This window comes from Malaya genurostris, chromosome 3, assembly GCF_030247185.1.
Source record: "Malaya genurostris strain Urasoe2022 chromosome 3, Malgen_1.1, whole genome shotgun sequence".
NCBI classification, from domain to species: Eukaryota; Metazoa; Arthropoda; class Insecta; order Diptera; family Culicidae; genus Malaya; species Malaya genurostris.
The window spans coordinates 7,898,892-7,913,436 of NC_080572.1; the positions used below are offsets into that span (position 1 = coordinate 7,898,892).

Below are 14,545 nucleotides of genomic sequence, written 5' to 3' on the forward strand. Positions count from 1 at the left end.
TAAAATCACAAGATTTTTTCGAACTGTGTACAGTCCGGCACTGTGAGGAATTTACCAAGAGAGAATCGCAAGTTGATAATTATAGCAGATAATTCGACTTGATGATTCTCATCCTAGGTTACAATATATGGAGCATTCACAGCTATTTTCATAGATACAACTTATACAAAGGTTATATGCACATAGTTAGAATAAGCGGCAATAGTAAAATGATTCTATCGCAATTATACACTGCCTGTATAGAATCGGATCGCGAAACGAGAATAAGCGACCGTTTGTTGCTTCAGAGAGAATCAATCCCCACAGCAGCGTGCTAACCCGTGATGCTCAAACAGGTCATCGAGAGAAATTCGCTCTCGCACTGGTGTTCATTCTATGTTATATGAACCATGACGGTGTTTTGTTGCTGAGATGATATCCGTCTCTCTTTGATGACACTGATTGGATCGTGTAAAGAGTTGGTAGAGAGCTTTCTTTGATACGATAAAAGCCATGCTTGGCCATCATGCCGTTTATAATTTTCCCGCCGAACTGAGATTTCCACTTTCACTTCCGGAAGGAGCGAAGAAAGCTCTGTGCAAAATGGCAAGTGGCAAGGGTCAGTTTTTGGGATTGTTGTTCCTTATTGATTTATTTTCAATCATATAATAAAAACAGTCATGTACACTCGGAAGTTTGAATTAAACAATGATGGCGATTTGAGCCTATTCCAAAAACCGGGAATTATTATCGCAAAAAATTGGGAAATTGAAATCGGCAGTTCTTTGAAAATGTTTACTTGATTCTGAGAAATGTTCATATGATAATTAGAAATTGTGTATTTTTATCCACCGGCTGCCAGAGATTTGACATCATAAAAGATAATGAACGGACTAAACACGACTACACCTTTCATTTGGTAAACATCAACGTCAGTGGCGTCTCGTCCTCATGTGCACTTCGTGCAGTGCACAAGCAGTTAAATTGAAGAAATCAACTGCATCCCATTCCGCTTTCAATTTTTAGATTCTCTATTTATTCGATAAAAGCAGGTCGGATGGTACCGAATATAAGATAATGAACCATTTTGTCCACAGCACAATGTGCACAAATTTACACTATGCTGCTTACGTTTGTTGGTCAATGGCTGCGAACCAATGTTCTAATATCTAAGCCAATACGTGGGGCTCTGAATTCACAGATGCTTCAGTGGCTTATGCTTATTGCTGTTGAAAACAAATTGCTGTCTCAGTTGCAACGTCGAAACAGTTTTATTGATGAAGTTATTGACAGATTTGCTTGACGTGTAGAGCACCGAATTCTTCTATTGTATCTATGATATGAAATAAGTTTAATTAAAAAATCCCATCCAAAAGAATATATTTATTTTATTGTATTGAAAAACACAAGCGAATATCCATTCCACAATCTTTAGTTCTCGCTTACAACGAATTGTTACATCTGATAGCATACCACATAAGTAGTGCACAACCCGCACGGAACGACCGAAATCAGCATTTTCGCGAAAAATTTAGTTGATTTGCTAATTTTAGTTAGTTATTTTTTGAGACAACTAAAAAAATCTTACTTTTGCTAATTTAGATTTTTTATTCTCATTCCCTTAATAATAATAAAATATTTGTTGAAATGACTATTTTTTTTAGTTGAATTCACAAACTAAACGTGCTGTCATTTCTTAGCTAAGGCACATTTCATTTCCATTCAACTAATTTTTTAGTTGAATTAAAGAAATAAAATGTTGTTTTCAACCAATATGAATGGTTGAATTGGCTTCTGCAATCTGCAGCTATATGGCTCCCTGTCACCGAAACGCTAACACCGTAATGACTACTAGCCACTAGATGGCACACTACTGCCGAAAAAATTTCAGGCGCGATTGTCTTTTCTATATTGGCAGGTATAAATACGATGTTGTATTGGAGAAAAAGACATAAACGAAACATAAACATCTTTTTGAATTTTTTTCTTCTAAATCACTGTTTTCTTCATTCTCACTGAAAACTTTGAGCACTCGGAAAACAAAAACCGAATACAAGTAGTACACCGGACGGCGCAGCTCGGAAGGTTTGAAGATACAAAAAAACTTCATCACAATTAGAGTGAAACATTCGAAATTCACTTCACTGTTCCGCGTAAAAACATTATTACGCAGAATCGCTTCAAGTGCGCACAAATTCTGAATAAATACGATTTCCACTAACAGTTTACGACATTTTTACATATCGGTTTAGAAATTTAAATAAAGATATATCGAACACATGCGAAAAACATCAAAACAATTTTCAATCAGTTTCAATAAGACTGTCCTTTTTAGCTTTTTAATGGATTGTTTTGCTTTGACACTTCTCATAAGTTTTTGGCTAATAAACTTGTTAATAATACCCATTTCAATTTTGTTTTCTTTGTGCTGTCCTTCAGTAATGATGCTGATAGATAAATAGAAACAAATTTTCTGATTTTAATAACAAAATTAGTTGTCAATGAGAATTTCGTGTTGGTTTGAAATATTGCTGTTTTGTGCCCAGGATATTCACCAACTAAACACATTCTCTAAAAATAAGAGTTTTTTCAGCAAAGTAAATTCTCAATTTTAACTAATTTTATAGTTACTTTGGAAATTTTGTTGTTAAAATCAACTAATTCAAAAACAGTAATACGAATTAGGCGCAGAGCTAATTTCGGTCGTTCCGTGCGTAAATTTTGTCACGAGACGCCACTATTTTATGACATAGGCTATGACGGAATTCCGATTAATATTTATTTAAGAGCTTTTAAATTTCTGCCAACTATAAAAAACAAGCGTTTTCATCAAGTAACAACTCAATTTTTAAATTATTCCGATTAAATCTCAAGGGATTTGGAAATATGCTGATGGTAATGATAAAGTGCTTGTCAGTAAGCCGACTAACTGTTAATGTTTTGGTACGGAAAATTACTATTGGATACTATTTTTTTTAAATCCTGTATTCTTCAAAATAATGTTCTTTGATTCGTGAAAGAAAACAAAAAAGTTTGTTCATCAACTGGTATAACCTAAAACTGAAACAGTTATCAGATCTCAGTTTTGTTTTCTGTTTTTTTTGGGTTTGATGTTATGAGCGACATAGTGGTTCTGTTTGTCAAATGGACGAGTAACAAAGTAGAACATGGTCGTAATTCGACCATTTCGTCTTGGACGTGGCGACCACTGGAGGGTACCATTCTTAAAACGTTGCCTTTCTGAGTATGGTATAACAAAAATAAATCGCCAACCACAACTACACTGAGAACTACACTCAGCATTTTCCTACTGCGCCTTCTTATCAGTACTGAATTTGATTTAACATTGAGTGTGATTAAATAAGTGATCGGCTTTGTGGTCTGCTTAAACCAAACAAATGTCATTATTTTAGGTTGGCAACAACTCGGTCAATTTTAGAACAATCGATCCCAAATAACTATTCACGATTTATGTTTCATATAGATAGGCATATATGAGTATAATAATCAATGACGAAATTCTGTTTATTGTATCATTGTATAGAATAAAAACGCAGCGGGTTTGCCTTGATTTGCAATGGTTGCTGATTGATGCTTTAGCAGATGAAGACTTTTCGCACTGTTTTTGTTTTATTAACCAAAAGTATTGAATTCACTAAACACCGGTGCTGAACGGTTATCTTTATTTTTTTAAGATGACTTGCGGAGTTTCGATACAAGGCATTCTGTAGTGAGGCGGTTGTTCGCAGAATTGACTTGTAGTTAGCTGATTCTCGTAGGTTACCAGCGATTTACAAGGATATTTCTCGTTATGATCGAATCACACGCACATAATTGAGGATACCAGGAATAAAATTCCGCCACAATTCCTTTTCGACGGAATACCCGTACTTCCCGTATGTCTTTTCGAAAGTAGTGTTTATTATCATGCGGGGGAAAGTCGTGTACACGCTATTCTCCGTCTACCATGTAAACAAGGATTTTATATTTAACATTGACGTGCTCAACACTGTGCACCGTTGTTAACTAAAGCGAATGTAATTTCGTCACACTCACGTTAAAATTTGATATAAATTGAGCTACATGCTTTGTTTAATTGTATTTCAAATACATCTTTTACATTTAAGCGTATTTGTTCTTCTGGCAATATTTCAATTTGGTTTGCTGCTTGTCTAAATTTGCAGCGCTTGAAATTATAACTGGTTGAATTTGGTTGTGAAAGCCAAGATTCCGGCTGTCATTGATCGAATTTGGTAATATTGAAAACGTCCTATTGTGACATTATTTACTGCTCTCAGTTGCTAGTCGAGATGACTGTGTCAAATAAGAGGTGAACGCGAAATGATATTGATCTTTTTGGTTCAGATAGCATTGCTGCTCCTTTCTAAACTGTCTGAGAAGTTCATGTTATATATCATCATTGTGGAGTTAGATTTAGAATTAGTTGTTGACTACGGTTTCACTTAGTTTACTACAATCAGACTCTTCGAACAGACGAACAAACGAGAAATGCTAACACGACTATAGAAAATGAATACAGCTTCGGACTGCATGTTGGTTCAATGATTTTTAGCTCATCATACTTCGACCTTTTCCTTTTTTTTCAACTTTCCTTCCAGGGAGCAACGTGGTAACCGATTGATCTGTGATTCATTAGCCATATCATATCATAGTAGAGATATTGATGATACCATAACCGAAGAAGAGGAACCAATTGAAGAAGACAGTGGTGGAAACGACGACGATGAGGCAGCAGAGGATCACGCTTTTGAAACCGGAGCGCCATCCGAAGCAATAGGGTTGATGGTGGTGGATGAAACGAGAGGAGCAGGTTCAGTATTAACGACAGCTATGGCCGAGGGTGCGCCAACTAGGCGTGATCGTGCCCGAGATCGTCGCAGCAACAGCAGGATAAGAGAAAACGATGGCAATAGCAGAATGAGCAGGGTCAAAAGTAGAAGTGTTAGTCCCGGCTATTCCGGAGCATCTCGAAAGTACAGGACAGCCACGGGAATCAGTCGAACTTGCCAGAACAGGCGAAGCAATGGCAGCAGCGAGCTCACAGGTAACATCTCTCAGCATGACTACGTGAATAGTGCTCCTGGGGCAGTTCTGACAGGTGGTGATATCCTAAGCAGTAGTTTCGGTGCTAGCAATAGTAGTAGCGAGGGAAGATTCGGTTCAATTCCGATGATCCCTCCGCCACCGCAGAAAGAGCAGTCCCTCAACCGACAACAGCAACATCTGATTGATATTGACTCGGATCCCTACGGGAAGGAGTTCGATGCGATCAGTACCGACAGCAGTAGAATTTCGGCAGTAACAGCAGCACCAGCAACAGCAACAGTAGGTAGTAGAATAAATGGGCGTGTCGTTCTACCGACGCAACAGCAAGTTGTAAGTAGTAAGGATTCTGTTCCTTCTCGGTTGAGGAATGGATTTGTCGAGCGAGCCGTTACCGTGTCACCTACCCAAGGCTCGACCGGCGAAGCGTGAGAAAACACGGCCGCCCATAGTAACAGCGGTAGAAAATCAAACAGTTCCGCGTGTAGCCCAACAGATGGCGCATGCATCCCCATACATTATGACAGTTCCACGCGTCCGTCGGTAGATGGCGGGCGTAAGCTGATAATGATACAGGCTAGCCTTAGGCACTCGCAATGATGGGCCATAGATAGCAGAGGAAGTAAACAAGTATTCAAAAAAACAAACACCCTTTTAAACAATAAATCTTATAAGTCCATCGACATACGTACTCATACATTCAATCACTCCGCAAACGCTCATATTACGATAAATAACACTCATTACACTAACACACAAACGATGTGCCCTTTGTTTCGATATCCACAGCGACCGAACCGTTGAAACACACTCACGCTTACACAGCAGACTTACATCTTACATACTAATCCAAAAAGAGGCTAACTGACCACTTTCTCCCTTCTGAGATACATGACCGATTAGCAAGCAAGCAAAAACCGAAGAAATATCATTCGAATGCTCCGCTCTTTCTTTCATTGCCAATGACGCAAACAAACCCAGCAAAAGTAAATGAATTCTATCCATTTTTTTTGGAGAAAGTTGAAAAAATACCATTGTTCTTTTAATAGCATAGTAAAAATTGTGTTTCCTTAGCTTATTTATAACAGCATCATGCACCCTTTATACAAACTCACACTTATAACCGCACATCCGGTTCTGTTAAGCGGAAGTTGCAGTTAAAACAGACTGACCGACAGCTAGAAGCAATATACATATATATATATATATATTTTAAATTATTTTTTTTCTGTTTATGTTTTCCGTTTTTTTTCTAATTTACATCCCACCAGAGCAGCATAACAAAAATAAACGAAAAAAGATTAAAATACATAAAAACAGACCCACACGCTCGTCGTTGACATCCAATCACAAATCATAAAAACAAAGCAAAAAAACACACACATACACTTTTGTGCATAGAATTATGGAAATAGGTGGTGTAATGAGAAAGTTCACTAGAAAGAATAAGACAGTAAGGAAAAAGAATTATTATGTTCATAGTATTTTAGAGGAATCATTTGAGAGAAAGAGAGCGAGAAAGCAAAAAGATTAAAAAGTGAAAGTTTGAAAATGTTGTAGGATAGATAGAACGAAATAAAAACCACAGAGAGACAGAGCTAAAGAATTGATAAACGCGACATTGTTAGGAATAGGAAGAATACCTATGTAAATATGTTTTAGGAAATGAAAAAAGAATGGATTTCGTTGCCTACTACGACCAACAGAATTAGTTAATGGACATTTTAAAAGATTTCTGCAAATTATTCCGTACACAAACACACGCAGATTTACAGAACCGTTTGGGAAGCTTTCGGAGTATAGCCGGTTGAAAATGATATAAGATTTTGTCATTGCTCCGACGTCGTCCTCGTTAAGTAGTTGAGGTCAAGCTTCAAACAATATAATGCTTTGTAGAGTAATATGTCGCATTACTTTAATTGAATTATTTTTTTTTGCGTGCAATTTAATCAGTAGAGAAATTTCATCTCTGTAGTGAGTTCGTTATGCTGCTGTAAAGAAATAGATAGCTTGGCAATTTTTTCTCCAGTCACACGAAAAGTCCAGTGATGCGAACAATGAAATTCAAATGTGGTTAAATTTGTTTCACTCAGAAATTTTTTTTGATTTACGATATTGTTTCACCTGTCATCTTTACACAGTTTTATGCATCGATTTCAATAGATAGAGCTGCATATTTTACTAACTATTTTTACTATTTTATTTACTCTTTTTGGTTCATTCAATTCAATTGCAAGGTCAGTGATGTATCAATGTTCTATGCGAACGACACACAGCATTCCAACATCTGATGGAGTATTTACTTCGTGCAAAACTTGAAGTGAATAATTCCGTGATTAATTTGAATTCAAAATAATCATATGGGGGCGGGTATAGCGTGAAGGGTAAGCAAGCGATACCTTTCACCTGGGTTCGGTTCCCAAACCCGCAAAAAGTTTCTCTGGTTCGAAGATGCGAATTATCTTAAGGTTTAAACTGTTTAAAACCGTGTTACACGAAATGTATAGTGAATTGTAATTTATAGTTGATGCAACTTAATTTTGTTGATTTGTTAAAAATATCACACCGTGATCTGCCACATCTGCCAATAGTAGCTCGATTGAATAAAGTGCTACTGTACTTGTCGTCATCAAGTATTCACAAACAATACATATTGATGACCCACTTTATTTCTTAGAGCACTTGTTAGTTGGGACAGTGTTTCGTCGATCGGTTCGAGATGTTGTTTCCTGCCACTTTTCTTAGATGGCAAAATTGAAAGAGCAGTTCCACGGATTGAAGAAACTTATAGTTAAACTAGGATAATTCTATTCCGAAAGTCAAAACTGGTTCTTGTCAGAAGTATTTATTAACTCGATAGAAATTGGCAACAATATTTATAAATTTTATCTAAATGTTAAAAGCAAATTAATTTAAAAAAAGTCTCGTCAATTAATTACAATCTCGCATTATCCACCAAATTTCATTATTCTACTTTCAATTAATTTATTTCAATGATTAATACTAATCTAAGTATTCGTGCTGCTAATCGATTACAAATACTCGATCATTTTTACCATTTAATGGTTGATCCATTAAATCCATTAAATGATTAATCGTGTAAAATAGAGGTACATCACTAAAAGATTCTAAAGACGGAATGCCTAGATGATATCGAGATGTAACATTCCTTGGTATCACCTACTAGGTACTCACCTGCATTCTTCTTAGCCGGCTGCGTTAGTATCGAATTCTTTTCTTGTCGGCGTTGGAAAGATGACACCAAACGACACATTGACCGGAGAAGCCTACACCCTAGGAAAGTGGATTGTAATAGGACTATGTACTTTCTAATATAAAGCACCGTTCGTGAAGCCAGAACCCGAAACATTTGTTTCTTTCAGACCCGAATCTGATCCGAACCCATAAGGTTTGTATCGGAGTACAGTTCTGTATTCAAATAACCGAAACCAGACCATTTCTATATGCAAATTTTTAAATCCGATACCTACCCGTACCGGTTTCAAAATAACAATCTTCCCGAATCCAAATTTTTCTGTACCTGTACACGACGCGAATCCATCGGTATTTTAACCCAATCTTAAGATTGCACCCGATCTCGAGATCGCACGCACTAGGGACGACGGTGCATTTTTTTTTCGAATCTTAGGTCTGTTGGAAACGGAATTCCAGTGCTCAATATTCGATGGTGGTATGTGAAAATGGTGCAAGTATGTAAGCATGTAGAAATCATAAGATTGCAAGAAAGAATGGCAACTTACAGTGGGTGGAATATGTTGTACAAATACCGTAAGAGACGATAGTCTTCGCGATATTAGGAAGCAGTATTATTATTGAAGTTTCCAGGTGCAGAAGGATTTGATCTAACTCGAACAATTGTTCACGATAGATCGCGACAAAAACTGGGTTGACATGGGCTTCAGTAAAATCTGTGGTCGACAAAGATCCATTGCCATACACAACACGTTATCAGGGTGGCAAATGACCGGAAAAAGTCGGGAATTTGGTTTCACCGGGAAAAACCGGGAGAAAGTCGGAAATTTTAGTGCGAATCCGGGAAATTATTATGCTGAAAATCGTTACTAAGACTCGGACTAGGCAATTTTGTGTTTGAACTAGAAGTTCAGTACAAGTTTTGAAACATCTTACTGTCCCACACAGGTTCAATGGTGCACAATCCATTGAAAATGGGGCCAACACCTCATGTCTCAACGGTTTTTGTTTGCAATTTTAAATCAATAAGAGCTTTCTTAGTTACCATCAATAACAACACAATGAATGCTCATACTGAAAAATGAGGATAATTTGGATGCTTCTGCTGGATTTCTATTAAATTTCGACAAATATTAGAAAAGGTTCCAAGTGCAAATGACAGTTTCTCTTTGTTTATATTATCTTTCAATTATTACGGCTTATTCCTGTATTTTCCAACATTTTTTTAACAGCAGATCGAAAGTTGATAGTTTCATTCGTTATTCTCTGCAAAGTGTAAGATAGAAGGATTGCCGATAGGACCGTAATAATCGAAAGAAAGAGTAAAAAAGAGGAACTGCAATTTGCACTTAGGACCTTTTTAGTGTTTGTCTTCAAATTTCAGAATAAGTATGCATAATGGTAAAAGTAGCATCAGGTAACATGTTTAATATTTTTTTAATAATTCTCAGGAGCCGTGTTTTTAGTTGCCAGCTAATGATCCACCGTTTGCAAGGAGTATTTGATTTCCTTCTTTGACAGCTGAAATTACAAGGATAAATTTTAAAATATTACCATTTAATTCTGTTATAAGTATATCACGTCACTATACAAATTCACTATGTATCTCACGACACTATAAATCTTGTATAATAAACGTCACATCACAATGTTACAATGTATACAAATTCACTATGTATCTCACGACACTATAAATCTTGTATAATAAACGTCACATCACAATGTTGTGATGTGACGTTTATTATACAAGATTTATAGTGTCGTGAGATACATAGTGAATTTGTATAGTGACGTGATATACTTATAACAGAATTAAATGGTAATATTTAAAAATTTATCCTTGTAAAATCATTCTGTTCAAACACTCAAACGAAAAGTTAATGAGCTGAAATTAGTTTTTCAGAGTTCGTAAGAGCCTGTTCAGTGAATCTATGTTAATTTTTTCTCGAAGATTATCAGCTATGATGAGGATATTGATGTGGACGAAGGAGCAGTCGAAGATTGTCGATGATAGAAGAATCAAATTTATATCATCTCAGTCAATAGAGGAATAGATTGTTGTTTTTCCAAAGTGACAAGCGTACATTTTAAGAATTCTAGAAGGATTTTGTTCTCTCGCCAAAACCCAACTCTGAAAGAATATCGTATATGTTGTAAGCAATGGCGTCTCGTCCTCATGTGCACCTCGTGCACTGCACAACTGGTCGAATAGGCTCTGTGAGAACTTGTATGCACACATTCAGGTGAGGCGTCAGTGGCTTATGCTTATGGCAGTTGAAAACAAATTGCTGTCTCTGTTGCAACGTCGAAACGGTTCTGATATCAGACCATATAAGCAGTGTACAACCCGTAAATTTGGTCACGAGACGCCACTGGTTGTTAGAAGGAATCGGGTTTGCGGGAGGAGTGTTGTTTTTAGTTCATTCATTTTTAATTTTTAACTTAATACTTTTTCCAGACTATACCAGACTAAAAAAGTATTGGAATACACTAGAGATGGTCAGTCCACGAACGATCCAAAAGAACTAGTTCTCCTCGAAGATTGAGTGAGCTGGAGTTCTTTATTGAAGATTCTATTCTTATCAAGGGAAATGAAAGTAATCGAGTTCTTTGAGTATGTATACAAATAAGTTGCGTCTTTCGAAACGTTTGCTGGTTTGAAGAATGATCGTTGAACACATGCAAAAAGCACTCGCTATTATTGAATCTGTTTACTACAAAATATTAAAAAAACCGGAAAATTTTAGTCTCGCGCACCGGGAAAACCGGGAAAAACTCGGGAAATTGAAATCGCTAATTCACTTGCCACCCTGCGTTATGAATAAAACGCTCATAAGACCGGTGGCTCTCTACGCAGTGTGAGTATTCGAACGACGTAAAGTAATTCCCGAAATTAACGGCAGAAAAGGTGGCTAATTAGGATCAATTTACTCCGATTTGAATGAAATTTTGCACACATCTGCAGTACGTATAGCATATCGTTTTTTTTGTGATTCAGGGCTGATTTTTAGCAAAGGGAATGTGGTTTTGCTTGAAAATTTATTCAAATTATATCGAAATCGATTGAGCACTCTGAAAAATCTACACACTGACAAAAATGTAAAACACTTTATCAAGCATTTAAAAATTAATCGAAATAAATATGAAAAAATCCTATTATTTTCCGATGTTTTTATTTTATTTAATTTTTTTAGATGATTTTTCATTCTTCAACCTTTTTTCAACTTTTTTTCAGAGTATTTTGAATTTAAAGTGTTCAATCGGTTTTATATTACTTCTTAGACATTATTTTTGCACAATTAGCAGTTTCCAAGATAATATATAAAAACAGGCAAAACTAGTTTTTGACTCGCCAACAATAAAAGAAAAAACGAGGAGACGATCAAGCTCACTTTTTCCAATTATGGAGGAGAAGAGGAGGTTTTAGAGACAGTAGGAAAATTTTTCAGCCACAAAAGGTAATTTCAATTTCTGGTATGATGTGCAGTCGCCACCATCAATACCCAACCGAAGAAAAACTCCATAAAGATGATGTTTGGAATGGAGAAATTAGAAATTTTCGAAAAAATATACTTTGGTACAGAACTGAAGTCTACAAACTTTCTCTACCCCTCGAAATTGTTCAGTTGTACCACTCTGCGAAGAAACGCCATTTCTTTTCCATTGTTCACCCAGTTAAGAAGTTTAAAGCACTGGCATATTGAAAAAATGTTCCGCTTAAAATTTAGCCATACAAAACGGTTTTTTTCGCATTTTTTATTGAGCTAAAAAAAGGAAAATAAAATAACTTCGGATGAATTGTCGAAATTTGTGGCGAATATTTCTCATAATTTTTTGCATAGTTGTACCTTCAACCTTATCAGTCATCCATTTCCGCCATTTCTGCAAGGCAGGCAGTGTTTTGATTGCTTCTCCACATTTTTTCAATTTACGCTTGACAATTGCCTAAAATTTTGCGATTGAGCGAAAATCTGGATGCAAATTTTGCTCAATCAAAACGATATCATTCCCTTCAACCATACAATGACATCCCGTCTCAAGCAGCTAGCTCGACAAAACCTATTTTGGAGACATTCCTCATTGTAAAGTGATCCATGCATAGACGCTTCTGTGATGAGAGGCTTTGTTCTCATTTCACGACTGCATCATCAATTTGCGAAAAAAATAATAATGAAAGATAAATTCAAACTTGACCACATCATCTTCCTTAAATTTATGCCCAAAGATTTCGAACCGAACTCTAGAAAATATCTCAATGTGATTTTTTTCATAATGAAACAGGCCTCCCACCGCCTATTCATATTATTATGCTTTCATATCGAGCTAAATTCACCAGCTCCCAAACGGTTTAAAATTTCAACACATTAACTCAGAGTCCCGCACAAAATTACACACACACACATATATAAACTAAAAAAAAAAGCACGAAGACAGCAACACCAAAAGGTGACGTGCGTTCTAATGTTTTGTTGGCCATAAGTGGACCCAGTAAGAAAATTAAAATTCAATCGATGAAAAGTTAATTCATTAAATTAATGGAAAAACAAAAAAAACTATAAACTACATTTCATGAGGTACAAAATGAAGTCTGATTTATATAAAGTTCCTCTCCCAAAAATTAGGAAGTACTACTACTGTACCGTTTCAATCAGTTTTGTTCTGCGTTTGAGTGCGGCCCGACAGTTAGGACGGGGCTACTTCAGAATAGCTGAACGAACAGGGCGCATTCACAGCGCACAGGTTGGTCACACAAAACGAACAAGAGAAAAATAAAAAAAAAAATTAACCGCAATACAAAGTAATGTCGTTATTTTTAGTGGTATATTCGTTAATTCATGAAGTAAGATTTTTGTTTTAAGAGAAGAAAAAAGTTTTATTTTGTTCGAAATCGGTCAATTCATGCTGTTAATCCCAGCAATTCACAACAAACCCATCGTCCCACAAACACAAGCAGAAAACAAAAACAAATAGAGCAAACCCCGTTAGTAGAAAATAGTTTTTATTAACAGAATGAAACGAAAACCAGATTTTTTAAATTATCCTGGAGTATCAGTCATTTTTTATTTATTTTCCCTCCGTGTTTTTTTATATGCAATCAAGAGAACATTGGGAAATAATCAGTTGGAATGATGAACGAATGAACGAAGTCAGCGCAACTTAAAATGTAACATAAAAAATATGAAATAAAAAATATTGATGAACAGATGCAAAACTAATAGATTTTATTTATTTATTGAAGCACACGCGCCTACTAACAAAGTAGGTGAAAGATAGAGAAGCAGTTAAGTCATTCAAGTAGGATGGTAATGAAAAACGTAGGAAACAAGAAAAAAAACCAAATTGTATATAGTAAATTAATTTATTTTTATTGATATTTAGTATTAGTCGTATGTTTTTTTGTGGTGGAGAAGGAGAAAAACAGCATAAATAGGATCGTTCTATTGACATAACTCTGGTTCACTTTTGCGAAACAGACATACCCATATTCCTATACGTGTAGTAAGTTACAAGCAAATAATTCGAGTCCGGTCACCAATCGGAACAATTCCTAGCGCCTACATCAGTGTGGCAGATAGTGGCCATCCAGAAGAAGCCATGAGGCGGACACTTCGACCGTGTTATGATGGAGAAAACGAGAACGGTAACAATCTGAGAAGTGAAAGGTTTTGTGTTCCGTTTGATTTTGAGGAAAGATTTTTGTTACGTTTGTGAATCGGCAGTTTTGAAATATAGTCTGAAATAATATGAATTCGTATTTTAGAGTATATGACAACTAAGTTGACAGCACGTTCTTCTACCATTCGACTATTAAAACAGAGTTGATTTCGCAGTATTCTTATCATATTTTAACTTGATTTGTTGCTTTCATAGAAGCGGGTACCAAGTGCGCAAATCTATTTTGGAATATTTCAAACCTAAGCGCTATTTAGTTGGTTGGACATACCTCTTCAAAACATAATATTTGTTTATTTGGTTTCGGGCTAGAAAAATACTTTTATTTCGTGTTAAACATGTCGATTTTAGAGCATATTGAAGAGTATTTGCGACATGTGATAATTTTCTTGTTTAATAAAAAAAGTATCTTGTAGAGACTTTTGTCGATCTTTCTCCAAAATTCAAAACTTTGGTTTCAATGTTTCAAAATAGGTGATCATAATGTTATTAGAAAAAATCGACCGAAATAGGTTGAAGATGTCGAAATACAAGCATTATTAGGCGAAAATTATTCATAAACACGCATCACAGATGAAAATCGGAATACGGCAAAATAATAAACGTTGCTCCTGTG

General features: G+C 35.9%; 1 protein-coding gene across 7 annotated transcripts in view; it reads left to right on the forward strand.

Annotated features, from left to right (window-relative positions):
• LOC131439296 (insulin-like receptor) overlaps window positions 1–7,312 on the forward strand; it is a 224,667-nt gene extending 217,355 nt beyond the window's left edge. For 6 of the 7 annotated variants that reach the window (XM_058610147.1, XM_058610148.1, XM_058610150.1 and 3 more), the window contains one exon: window positions 4,599–7,312. In XM_058610147.1, coding sequence (XP_058466130.1) covers window positions 4,599–5,475 — 877 coding nt within the window. In that variant the 3' untranslated portion in view covers window positions 5,476–7,312. The remainder of the gene's footprint in view (window positions 1–4,598) is intronic. The other variant, XM_058610154.1, reaches the window with a different exon arrangement.
• Window positions 7,313–14,545: the final 7,233 nt, after the last annotated feature.